We start from the raw sequence: 14395 nt of genomic DNA, 5'->3' as shown, positions 1-14395 counted from the left end.
TCTTCGTGTTCGCCGGAGATGAGAGGCATAATCACGCAGATGTTGTTGTGAAAAATGGCTATGATTAGGGTGCATATCGCTCCAGAGAGCATGCATCCTAGCCATATAGCCTCTCCGCTCCGGTTCACTGTTATTATAGCACATCAGGAGATCGGCTCGTAATTCCTCCGTCCACCTAAATGCGGTCCGTTGTTCGCCAAGGTCGTCATCGTTCGGAATCTCGGTGCTCCGCCCAGCTAGTGGGTAGCCCTCATCCGAGAAGGGCCGGTTGTGGGGAGCACTTCTGTGTTCAGGATTGTCTTGAACTCAGTTTACTTCACATTGGGGAGTTAACCCAATGCGAAGGTTGTTGTGCGCTTAGTAGGTCAGTAGATGGAGGGCTGACCTATCTAGCCCACGGTGCGCCACGGAGTAATCAAAATCTCCGCTGGCCGCACAACATGCACCGTGGGCATTTATTATTATTATTATTATTATTATTATTATTATTATTATTATTATTATTATTATTATTATTATTATTATTATTATTATTATTATTATTATTATTATTATTATTATTATTATTATTATTATTATTATTATTATTATTATTATTATTATTATTATTATTATTATTATTATTATTATTATTATTATTATTATTATTATTATTATTATTATTATTATTATTATTATTATTATTATTATTATTATTATTATTATTATTATTATTATTATTATTATTATTATTATTATTATTATTATTATTATTATTATTATTATTATTATTATTATTATTATTATTATTATTATTATTATTATTATTATTATTATTATTATTATTATTATTATTATTATTATTATTATTATTATTATTATTATTATTATTATTATTATTATTATTATTATTATTATTATTATTATTATTATTATTATTATTATTATTATTATTATTATTATTATTATTATTATTATTATTATTATTATTATTATTATTATTATTATTATTATTATTATTATTATTATTATTATTATTATTATTATTATTATTATTATTATTATTATTATTATTATTATTATTATTATTATTATTATTATTATTATTATTATTATTATTATTATTATTATTATTATTATTATTATTATTATTATTATTATTATTATTATTATTATTATTATTATTATTATTATTATTATTATTATTATTATTATTATTATTATTATTATTATTATTATTATTATTATTATTATTATTATTATTATTATTATTATTATTATTATTATATTATTATTATTATTATTATTATTATTATTATTATTATTATTATTATTATTATTATTATTATTATTATTATTATTATTATTATTATTATTATTATTATTATTATTATTATTATTATTATTATTATTATTATTATTATTATTATTATTATTATTATTATTATTATTATTATTATTATTATTATTATTATTATTATTATTATTATTATTATTATTATTATTATTATTATTATTATTATTATTATTATTATTATTATTATTATTATTATTATTATTATTATTATTATTATTATTATTATTATTATTATTATTATTATTATTATTATTATTATTATTATTATTATTATTATTATTATTATTATTATTATTATTATTATTATTATTATTATTATTATTATTATTATTATTATTATTATTATTATTATTATTATTATTATTATTATTATTATTATTATTATTATTATTATTATTATTATTATTATTATTATTATTATTATTATTATTATTATTATTATTATTATTATTATTATTATTATTATTATTATTATTATTATTATTATTATTATTATTATTATTATTATTATTATTATTATTATTATTATTATTATTATTATTATTATTATTATTATTATTATTATTATTATTATTATTATTATTATTATTATTATTATTATTATTATTATTATTATTATTATTATTATTATTATTATTATTATTATTATTATTATTATTATTATTATTATTATTATTATTATTATTATTATTATTATTATTATTATTATTATTATTATTATTATTATTATTATTATTATTATTATTATTATTATTATTATTATTATTATTATTATTATTATTATTATTATTATTATTATTATTATTATTATTATTATTATTATTATTATTATTATTATTATTATTATTATTATTATTATTATTATTATTATTATTATTATTATTATTATTATTATTATTATTATTATTATTATTATTATTATTATTATTATTATTATTATTATTATTATTATTATTATTATTATTATTATTATTATTATTATTATTATTATTATTATTATTATTATTATTATTATTATTATTATTATTATTATTATTATTATTATTATTATTATTATTATTATTATTATTATTATTATTATTATTATTATTATTATTATTATTATTATTATTATTATTATTATTATTATTATTATTATTATTATTATTATTATTATTATTATTATTATTATTATTATTAATCTTATTATTAGCTTCAATCATTAATAAATAAATTATAGGTTTCTTACATTGATAATTAGTACTCAAGTATAATGGCGCTATTACACTAGATGCTGCATCTTCTTCTTCTTCATTCTTGATTAACTGCAATTCAAGTCCGTAAACATTTATGTTCAAGTTATTCAACTTTTCAAATTTTGGAATGTCTTTGAGAGTTATAGGAAATTGTATACCCTTATAATTAAAAAGTGTTCTAAAATGCGGATATGATGATGTCCTTTCTGGGCGAGTAGTTTCAGCACCATATACTGCAGCAGTTACGCACCAAAGAAAACAAAATTCATCGTTATTTTGGATGTTGATGACAGCTTTTTTATATTGTATATCTTTAGGCAAAGTGACAAACGTTGATAAGCCAGCTCTCAATGGGGCATATCTAGAGATGTTAATAGTTAAGTTTATCACTTCCGCTAAGCTCCACCCTGAATCTTTTTGATTAAACTCTTCAACTTTCTTCAATAAAACATCATACACACTACTGGCAAACCAGTTGTCGAGATCTGTTGTTATTAATATCTCATTACTTTGAGTTTGAAATGCCTTTGTTTCCTCAATGGTTAATTCACTCTTAACATTTTCAAATTTGCACATTAAAGTGGTACTGACTTTAAGATTTCCAATCCTCTGCATATTTTCTTGAATTTTATTAACTGTTAAACTTTTTGCATCATGCAGAAATGTTCTTAAATCAATATGGCCAATATTTACAATGCAGCCAGTTGTTATACGATTCTGAAAAGCGTTTTCCATATCGCGCCACTGAATTAAATTTCTAGAATTCAAATCTCCACCAACCACTTGCTCACTTAACCGTAGAAACTTCTCATAATAAGAATGTAATAGTGTAATATTTGCTTGTATACACCGTCTCTCTTGAACACTTACTCGCGGATTTAATAGGATATTATCAAATGATATGATAGTATCACTACAAACATTACAAGCTCTGATACTCATATCTTTACTTATAGGGTTGTGTGTTAAAAGATCTTCATATGTTTGAGCAATTGTATTCACTACGTTGGAATATAATTGTATCGCCATAGTTGAAAAATAAAGATATTTTCGTAAAACACAGAATTATACCAAACTCGTCTTATGATGAGCAGAAATGAACTGATACGTCATCTCCAAAAACACCTCTTTTTATATAAAATCCATCAAAGAAAAACCGCCTACGAAAAGATAAAAATTTTCCTTGAATTTTTAAGATTTAGGATCATTTTTCCGAGAAAAAATTTTTCTAAAATTGTGTGAATGTATAAAATATAAATTTTTAAAATAATTTTAGTTTTTTCAGCTGAGTAAATATAAAAAATTTGAAAATTTTTAAAATAAAGAATATATATATATTTAGGTTTATTATTGCATAATGTATTTTTACAGATTGCATAACTAGATAGCGGTGGTTTTCAAAAGTATTTTAATCCTTTAAAGGTTGCGATAAAACAAAATTAGCATAAAATATATAAAATTTTCCCAAGATAAAGTTTTGAGCAAATACGTATATTTTTTCAATAATTTATGTAAGATTCTTTAAAATAATGAATACACACATAAAGGTTTGCTATTGCGTAATTTTACAGGTTGCATAAACAGGCGGCAGAAGTTTTCAACAGTATCTTAATCCTTTTATGATGGTAATAAACAAAATTAGAATAAATATATAAAATTTTCCAAGATAAAGTTTTGAGCAAATACGTATATTTTTTCAATAATTTATCTAAAATCCCATAAAATAATTAATACATATATATATATATATATATATATATATATATATATATATATATATATATATATATATATATATATATATTGTAACGGGTTTTTCACCACCGGGGATCTACCGGAGTGAAGTCCGAATACACTTGCGATTATTGGCAACCTTGTTCAAAATTTATAGTTGGGCGCCAGGTGATTTTACTATCACCAAATAAACAATTATCAAAAATGTCGACTCAGGGTGGCGGATCGGGGAAAGGTCAGGCACTTAAGATTACGATAAATAATTGATTAGAATTAAACAAAAATAATTAATCGTATATTGAACACAGAATAATAAATTGATCGGTATCACAAATTAAGTATCGGTTACAAAAAAAAATAAATGCCGTTGTCGACTTGACTCGATATAAACAAAACAAAATTGGTCGTAGTTGATCGGAAAACAAATCAGTTCATTGCTCAAAAAACATAGTCCGTTGACGAAATTAAAATAAAATAATTTTATTGTCCGGAGACACACACACAGCGGAAGTATTAAAGAAATACTTGACGAGTGACGTCAGAGTATTCTTACACAGCGAGGTGACAAGACTACTGTTGCGAATGAGACACGGATAATCCGTAATTCTCAGAATTGCTCGAACGAAATAAAATAAAATATAAAATAATATTTTATTTCGGTAACACGTTAAATTGCACGATCCTATAATTTTTACGCGTAACTAATTATTAATTTTTAATTATTACACGAACGCGGATCACTTGTTCACACTAAATTCACTAGAACACGTTGTTCAGTTTTCGGGCCGAGGCTTCGGCTTGTTCACTTGTTCACGGAGTTGGTTAGTGTCGGTCGAAATTAATTGTCGTGATCAATTAATTTAACTAGTCGTTGATCAAAACTCGGATTGGTCGTTTTAGTCGTAAATCGCGTTGTTCAATCGTCGGGATCGAAATTGGTCGTAGTCGAATTGTTAAAACAAAAAAATAAACGTGGCCGTTCAGTACGGCGTCTATCCCGGATCTCTCGAGACAATCCATGCGTTAGATCGCTTGCACGGTCGAAGTCGAAATTTCTGCTCATAGGTGTCACCAGAACCGGCTCACTGGATAACTATTTATTTTATTTAAATAATTTCAAACCTCGGGTCGATGTCGAATTTTTTCTCATGTTACAATATATATATATATATATATATATATATATATATATATAAAGGTCTGCTATTGCATAATGTATTTTACAGATTGCATAAATAGGCGGCTTAAGTTTTCAAAAATATCTTAATTCTTTTAAGGCCTCGATGAACAAAATTAGCATAAAATATATATAAAATTTTTCCAAGATAAAGTTTTTTGAGCAAATATGTATATTATATTAATAATTTATGTAAGATCCTTTAAAATAATAAATACATAGATAAAAGGTTCGCTATTGTACAATGTATTTTACAGATTGCATAAACAGGCGGCGGAAGTTTTCAAAAATATCTGAATTCTTTTACGGCTGCGATAAACATTTGTTTTTATATTATTTCCATAGACCAATTACTAAAAAGTGAATTATTTAAAGATTTTTTTTATTCCTAATTTATAGATACATTTTTTGTAAAGTATATTAAGATTTTTGATTGAATAAAAAAAAAAGTATACTTTAATTAAATGTTGTTTTTATTTCATAATTTATACATACATACATACATACATTTCCGTAAAAGTACATTAAGATTTTTTTTTTGATCGAATAAAAAAAAAATATATGTTTTTAACATTGCTATAAGTTTTAATAGTTTAAATTATCTATAGAAATAACTTTTAACTATCCAATTTATCTAATATTTAGAAATAATGATGACTGGTAATATATTAATCACGATAAGCCATTTCAAAGTCATTATATTTACCACCAAAGTACGTGAGGTAAAGCTTATGATATGGTATGGGGTTGAGCAACTCTTCGAAATAATTAGGATTCTTCGTTATCAATGCTGACGTCTTTTTTGGCAAAAATATATTGAATTCTTCATTGATTGTTGCAATTACTCTTAATCCGAATTTGGTATTGGCATTTTTGAAAGCAGTTATTTGATAATCTCAATCTCTTTCCAATTCATTCAGCTTTTTGGTTGGTAAAAATATGGGTAATTTGATGGCCTCGTTTACTTTTGAGAGATCCATTATTCGCTAAGCAAGTATTCCAAATATTAATTTTAAGTTATCAAATTTTGAGTATATTTAATAGTTTTACAATTAAAAAAATCTTACCTGTTAAACACGACTTTATAGTACACTTCTCACAGAACAAAATCTCTAAATAACTGTGCGGATGATGACAAAAACTCAAGTTTTTATATTGATGATCCCCACTTAAAAAATGCTCTTTGTGGGGATTTTCACATAAAAAATAATTTGGGAATACAAAGTAAAAAAATGATTGGTCCAAAACCGGTTAGATAAACCCCTACTTCTAATATAATAAAAATATTCTTGGAAAAACTTTCAAATTTTTGCCCATAACCCACCCCCTTCCAGCCATTAAAAATTTAGGATAATCAGGATTAAAAAATAAACCCCCCCCCCCACCAATATGTGCGTGGAAAATTCGAGAACATTCTCGAATGTTCGACGTCTCACCAAGTCCCCTTCCCAATTCTTCTTAAAGCAGTAAAAAAATATGTAGTAAAAAGTCCTTATTTATCCACTAAGTCCTCAAAATCTACTCTTATCGATAAGAGAAAACAGACCCCCCGGAACAAAACCTGCATTACCATGATCAGGTTCCAGTCAAAATCTGCATTACCATGGTTGGGCCTCAACCAAGTCGGCATTATCATGATCAAGCCCCCACCAAATCTAAATTATCATCAATAAGAAACAGACCCCAAAATATCGATAGAATAAATCTACATTACCATAAATAATGAAAAAGGCCTCAAATATCGATAAAATCAAATCTACATTACCATCATCAGGCCCAAATATCGATAAAAACAAATCTACATTACCATCATCAGACTCAAATATCGATAAAAACAAATCTACATTGCCGACACTAGGGACTTATCCTAGGTCGGTAAAGTAGGTCACTGTTTTGATTCTTGGAGCCTGAAGCCTCCCTGTTTAACTACTACCAAACCTTTCCAATCAACCAGGTCCAATCCACAATAAATATTATATAATTAACCGTTTAAATAGACTTAATTAACTTAAATTTGAATAAGCTTCCACGTAAGCTGGCCCTCGTACCTCTCCACTTAGGTTGGCCAACACCTAAAACCAAATGTCGGGACTCGACCGTAGCAACCCCGGCGCATCAGTGACTGTATTTCCTCAGTTATTGACAGTTGTTGAAGAAGGAGGGCGGATCTTTTGGCGCGAGTCGAAATTAAATTTAAATTGTAATGTGGGAGCATTCCACCCCGTTACAAAGGTGTGGACTGGTATTTATTCAGTGAAGCGTGATAGTAGAGTCAGACCAAAGAAAATAATCGTTGATGTTTATCAGAAGAGCTTGCTGGACTGTTTGGTAAAGCTTGGCAAGCAGAAGAGCTCCGAAAAGCTCCAAACGTGGCAACGAGATAGAGCTAACTGGTGCTACACGAAACTTAGAGCAGATTAGTTGCGTGTGCACATTTCCGTCAGAAAAAATTGGATGAAGATACAAGCAAGCCCCGTAGGCCTTTTCGCTGGCATCGCAGTAACCATGTAGCTAAATATTATTGGCGCTAGCTATGGTAATACATCTGTTGATCAGCACCGATTCAATCAATGGAAGTTGCTCTAAATAAGTGACCCACAAGGTGTGCACATCAAGAGGAACAGATTTGTCCCAATCAACACCAGCTTTTCATAGTGATTGTATGATGAGCTTAGAATATAAAATTACGGGTCCAAGTAATCCAAGAGGATCGAATAATTAAGCTATTTGCGATAAAATAGATCGCTTAGTAGTTGCTTTGACTTTGGTTGTATTTACACTATAAAATTTGCTATCTTCCCTGGCATTCCAATGTATACATAGGGTTTTAATGGCAGTATCTGGATCTAAAGACATATTGGTGGCGTTTGAATGCTGGTCGCAATTATTGATGAGAGTGGGATCGTTTGATGCCCATTTTCTCAGATAGAAGCCGCCTTTACGAGTCAATTTGTCGAGCTCATCTCGTAGAGCCAGGGCCTTATCATGCGTGTCTGCACTGGTAAAGAGATCGTCAACGTAAAAATCACGCTTTAAAGCTATAGCAGCAAGAGGGTGGGACTGACCTTCGTCATCAAGGAGTTGCTGTAGCGTTCGAATGGCCAGATAAGAAGCAGAGGCAGTGCCATATGTAACAGTGTTTAATGTATAGGTTAACATAGGCCCAGCAGGGTTATCGCGAAATAATATCTTCTGAAATTGTGCATCTTCCGGATGCACCAACACTTGCCGATACATTTTCTCAATATCGGCAGTGAAAACAAATAAATGAGACCGATGGCGAACGAGGATAGTGAAGAGACCCTCTTGCAGCTTAGCACCGACTATCAAAGTCTCATTAAGTGAGATTCCAGTAGACGTTTTAGAAGAACCGTCGAACACGACACGAGTTTTAGTCGTAACGCTGTCTTGTTTTATAACAGCATGGTGAGGGAGATAGAACCCGAAGGAGTTTTCGTTAGAATTGTCTCAAAGAGACATGTGTTTCAAGTCCAGGTACTCCCGCAGAAAAGCGACGTAATCATTGCAAATCGAGCTGTCTTTGATCAGACGTTTTTCCAGAGATTGAACGCGCCTCAACGCTGTGGAATATAAATCACCGAGCCGATCCTTATTATATTGTTAAACCGTAGGCGAACGATATATCGCCTTGTCGAGACCCGTTTAGTATGTAACAGGGTAAAATAGATTCCAATGACTAATTAATTATTTCAAAAATTGGATTTGTCCACGGTCGATAACGGGTCCTAATTATAACCCGGTTTAGTAAATTGAGTGATTCGACGTGTCTCAGGGTGTCGCTAATCAGTGAGACCCGAACATCCGTCCCTCTCTTTGACTAATTAAGTTAGTAGGGATGAGTTATCCGGGGGTAAATCAAAGAGACCCGAATCGAAGAGTTATAAGGGAGTGAAATGCCAAAAATCGAGAGAGTCAGTCGGACGACCGAAGGCGATGGACGCCTAAGTGAAGACAAGAGTTAGTGAACGACTAACGTGATCAAACACATTGTAATACAAGGTCATCTAGTACATTGTGAATTAAATAATACCATTGTGACGGAAGCAAAGATACGAGGACGAAAGCCGGACAACAGAAACCTGAAAACTCAACTAACATCGAGAGATTGGTAGCAGCCCGGAGCGGATCATCACTATAAGTTCCAAGGATTTCTGAAATTATAATTGGAGGTAAATTATAATTAATTCAGGCCGCTGATTAATTGTATTAATCTGGCAAATTAATTATAATACATTACTTAATATCTTTCCGTTGATCTCGTGTAAAGAAACGGATAGTTCAGGCTGTCCAGCCGTTCAATCTCGTGTTCTCGAAAGTTCTATTGCGTCTCGTTTTGTCGCTATTAAGTGTCCGAAACTCTGTAGTATTTATTCAAGGCTCTAAAGCCAGAATAAAATAAAGTTGTCGCGTAAATAATCTGGTAATTAAAATTATTTATTTATTAATTTATTCCAGGCTCTCCAGCCGTTATAAATTAATTTATTAATTGATCTTAAGATTAATACAGGCTGGAATTTATTCCGCCGGCCGCATTAATTCTAAGATTCATTAATTCAATCGATTTACTCTATCAACGTCAATAAAATCGGGAACCGCGTGACGCCAATTCACCGGTCGAAAATTCTAGTCAATCCGAAATCAAATTCTAGTCATTACGTGATTACTAAATTAATTTTAAGTTAATTAAAATATCTAAAACTAAATAAAAGATACTAGAGTTTGGGTAAATTAAATTTTGAGTAAAATTGAGAAAACGGATTATTTTGAATGTGAAATAAATTTAATTGTGAAAATTGTCAGTGAAGAATTTAGAAACTGAAAGTTATAAATGAACAATAATTGTGGTAAATTAATCAGAGAAAATAATTAGTGAAAAATTTATAAGTGGTAAAATTAATTAATTTATAAATTACACTAATGCAAAAAATTAAAGGAGCAGAAAAATTTTATAAATTTTTTAGTGATTTTTGGAAGGCTGTAACTTGGTGAGAAAAAATCGTATCGAAAATTTAAAAAAAAGCATTTTATAGCTTGAAATCTCTAGTTTAGGTGTATTTTTTTCAAAATTTTTTATAAGCTCCAATTAATGCGCAAACATGAGAAATACCGCGAGCCAAAAAATTTCTAAATTTTTTTTTTTTTTCCGAAGAGCCCACGGACCGCGGAAAAATTCTTTCAACTAAACGAATGCATACATCGTTTAGCAAATTTATTTAGCTTCAATTTGGTTTTTTTTTTAACCTCGTAGGTCGATTTGTCACAGAGATATCAGCCTTCAAACAGAAAATGATCCTTTTGGCTTTGATCTTCGATATTTCAGGTACCAATGATCGCACAGAAAGTTGAAGGGTGGCGTTAAAAACTTGAATAAATCCCCTACAAGACCCTGTCATCATTTTTTGAAAAAAAAAATTTTTTTATTTTTAACATCCGTTAGAAGAAAGTACAAAAAAATGACTTTTTTTGGTTTTTTAGTAAATCAACCGCTACTCTGCAAATATCGATAAAAAAAATAATGTTGCCAGGGACTTTTTTAGCTTAATGTACCCCCAAGACCCCTGTAAATTTTTAAATTGATCTATCAAACCGTTTTTTGGGAATCATCAATCAAAGTTTAGCTAAACAATTAAAGGAGCAAGTTTTGTTCCTTTAATTGTGTAATCATAATCAAAATGAAAAAATTTTTTTTTTTCGACTTTTCTCAAATTTTTGCGTGAGTAACTCAGCAAATGCAAGGAAATGACAAAAAAAATAAAAAATTTCCAAAAAATGTCAAAAAAAATCGAAGAAAAAAAAAAAATTGAAACTTGTTTTTTGTGTTCTAAATTTTTTTTTTGACATTTTTTGGAAATTTTTTATTTTTTTTTGTCATTTCCTTGCATTTGCTGAGTTACCGACGCAAAAATTTGAGAAAAGTCGAAAAAAAAAAATTTTTTCATTTTGATTATGATTACACAATTAAAGGAACAAAACTTGCTCCTTTAATTGTTTAGCTAAACTTTGATTGATGATTCCCAAAAAACGGTTCGATAGATCAATTTAAAAATTTACAGGGGTCTTGGGGGTACATTAAGCTAAAAAAGTCCCTGGCAACATTATTTTTTTTATCGATATTTGCAGAGTAGCGGTTGATTTACTAAAAAACCAAAAAAAGTCATTTTTTTGTACTTTCTTCTAACGGATGTTAAAAATAAAAAAAATTTTTTTTTTCAAAAAATAATGACAGGGTCTTGTAGGGGATTTATTCAAGTTTTTAACGCCAACCTTCAACTTTCTGTGCGATCATTGGTACCTGAAATATCGAAGATCAAAGCCAAAAGGATCATTTTCTGTTTGAAGGCTGATATCTCTGCGACAAATCGTCCTACGATGTTAAAAAAAAAACCAAATTGAAGCTAAATAAATTTGCTAAACGATGTATGCATTCGTTTAGTTGAAAGAATTTTTCCGCGGTCCGTGGGCTCTTCGGAAAAAAAAAAAAAATTTAGAAATTTTTTGGCTCGCGGTATTTCTCATGTTTGCGCATTAATTGGAGCTTTTAAAAAATTTTGAAAAAAATACACCTAAACTAGAGATTTCAAGCTATAAAATGCTTTTTTCTAAATTTTCGATACGATTTTTTCTCACCAAGTTACAGCCTTCCAAAAATCACTAAAAAATTTATAAAATTTTTCTGCTCCTTTAATTTTTTGCATTAGTGTACATTAAACAAAAATAAATTAATTGATTGGAAATACAGTGAATTATGAATTGTAAAAATTTAAGTGGGAAAAGTTATTGGGTATTGTTAAAATTAGAGTCAATTAAATTCTAGAGTCAAGTTAGAGTAAAGAAACTGTATCTGTGATGTAAGTCCGGTGGACAAAGATTAAGTTAGGTTTAGGATATGTCCGGTGGACACTAGGAAATAAGAATATGCGGGTTAACGTCCTGTGGACGGTTTTTTAAAGTAGAATTTAAGGAAAATAAGGTTTAACGTCCGGTGGACGGTTTTTTAATCAAGGTTTATTAAGGTTAAAGGTTTAACGTCCGGTGGACGGTTTTTTAACGAGAGTGTGTATGTGAGTGTGTTACGTCCGGAAGACGCTCAAAATACGTGTGTGTGTGAGTGTGTTACGTCCGGAAGACGCTTAAAATACGTGTGTGTGAGAGTGTGGAAACGTCCAGGGGACGATATTTAGTTTTGTCATAAGGAAAACGTCCAGGGGACGAGATTTAGTTTGTCATAAGCATTTAGTTTGTCGTAAGATTATTAACTGTTATTAAGGGTTAAATAAATATAAAAGCAAGGTGCTTATAATAATTAAAATTGGAATTAAAGTTGTAAATAAAATTTATTTCAGCCTGTTCATCATTCCTCTCCTCTCTCACAAAATTATAAAAATTACGAACGACCCTGAGCATCTAATAAAATTACATTTACATCCGGTTCTGGAAGGCCGAGTCCATCTTCCAGTGGCGCCCTAATATTCGACTATAATACTTAGGTGCGACCAGACTTGGCAAGCTAATCAATCTGTCATAAGTATGACGTTGGTAATGCTCCTCACACATCATTTCTTCTTGTGATAAGTGTTTGGTCGCTGGAAGCTCTTCCATCTGCCAGAATCTAGGTGATTGAACTCTGAAGCCTGATTATTCAGAACAAGATGGCAAGATAGATGAGGTTTTTTAAATGACTGAGATAATTTGCCATTAACTACCCAACCTAGTTGGGTGTTTTGAAGTATAGCGTCAGGATGACTTTTGAGTTTAATTTGACCAACGCTGAGAAGCTTATAAAAGAGATTGACGCCTATGAGTGCATCAACTTCGGATGGTTTGTAAAATTCTGGATCAGCTTGTACCAGATTTTTAGGAATTTCAAGATTAGTTGGATCAATAGGAGCAGAAGGCATTAATTTACTGATTTGAGGTATTATAAGAAACTCAATATTTTGCTGAAATTTATTTACCCGCGACTTGCGTGTGGCTCTAGCTGGAAGCTTTACATTTGTACCTAAATCATCAATTCCGCTGATAGCCACGTTGACGGTTATTCGGTCCAACTTCGAGAATTGGGTTCTGTAACATTTGACCCACGGACAAAATAACCGCGACAAAATAACCAACGACAAAATAACCGAGGGATAAAATAACCGAATGACATAATTACCTACGTCAAAATAACCGTAATGTTTCATGGATATATTTTAGTTAATGAACCGTTTGAATTTTTTTACAAGGAGTAAATTCATATTAAAATAAATTGAACATACTGATTTCTAAATTAAATCAAATATATTATCTTATAAATTACATTTATTTCTTTTTGGTATATGTAATTACCATCGTAATAGTCTTATATTATTTATTATAATTGAAGTATATCGAGTTTTTTTCAAATCTTTATATTTATATTCATATTTTCCCGCAGTCATTATTAAATATTTCATCACCGCATCTAACAAAACGTTAATAAATAAATTTTTTAATGAAATATTATCAAGAAATTATCAAATATAAATTCATATTGTTTCTCAGTAATTATTAAATAGTAAATAAATAAAACGAACAAGAAGTTAACAAACAGTTATTAGTTTTTTATAATTTAAGAACAGAAGCAATGTCATGAAGATATTGTAATTTTTTGGTTGGATCATATTGAGATACGATTTGCTTTAACCGATAATCAGTATCAATATAAACCTTTTTTTTCTTAGCTGTTATATTTAAACCAGTATTCAACTGAGTAATTGAAACTTCAGTGAGTGCTTGTTCACACTTGAGAACATTAATGAACTTGGACATTGACGCGTGAGTTATTCGTACTTTGCCGTTGAATGAATTGTGCCAACCTTCAAGTCCATTATTTGTTTTCATCAATTCCTCAAGAACAGCTTTGTAGCAGTT

The 14395-nt window shown here is 28.7% G+C and overlaps 1 protein-coding gene across 1 annotated transcript; it reads right to left on the bottom strand.

Moving 5' to 3' along the window:
* Window positions 1-1770: 1770 nt before the first annotated feature.
* On the bottom strand, window positions 1771-3600 carry LOC130676990 (GATA zinc finger domain-containing protein 14-like; the record flags this gene model as incomplete). The annotated part of the gene is made up of 1 exon (XM_057483506.1): window positions 1771-3600. A coding segment is annotated over exon 1 (1830 nt), but the record flags the coding sequence as incomplete, so codon positions are not given.
* Between the last annotated feature and the right edge of the window lie 10795 nt (window positions 3601-14395).

The sequence above is a fragment of the Microplitis mediator genome, chromosome 11 (assembly GCF_029852145.1).
Source record: "Microplitis mediator isolate UGA2020A chromosome 11, iyMicMedi2.1, whole genome shotgun sequence".
NCBI lineage: Eukaryota > Metazoa > Arthropoda > Insecta > Hymenoptera > Braconidae > Microplitis > Microplitis mediator.
This window is presented reverse-complemented; position numbering and strand designations above follow the sequence as displayed.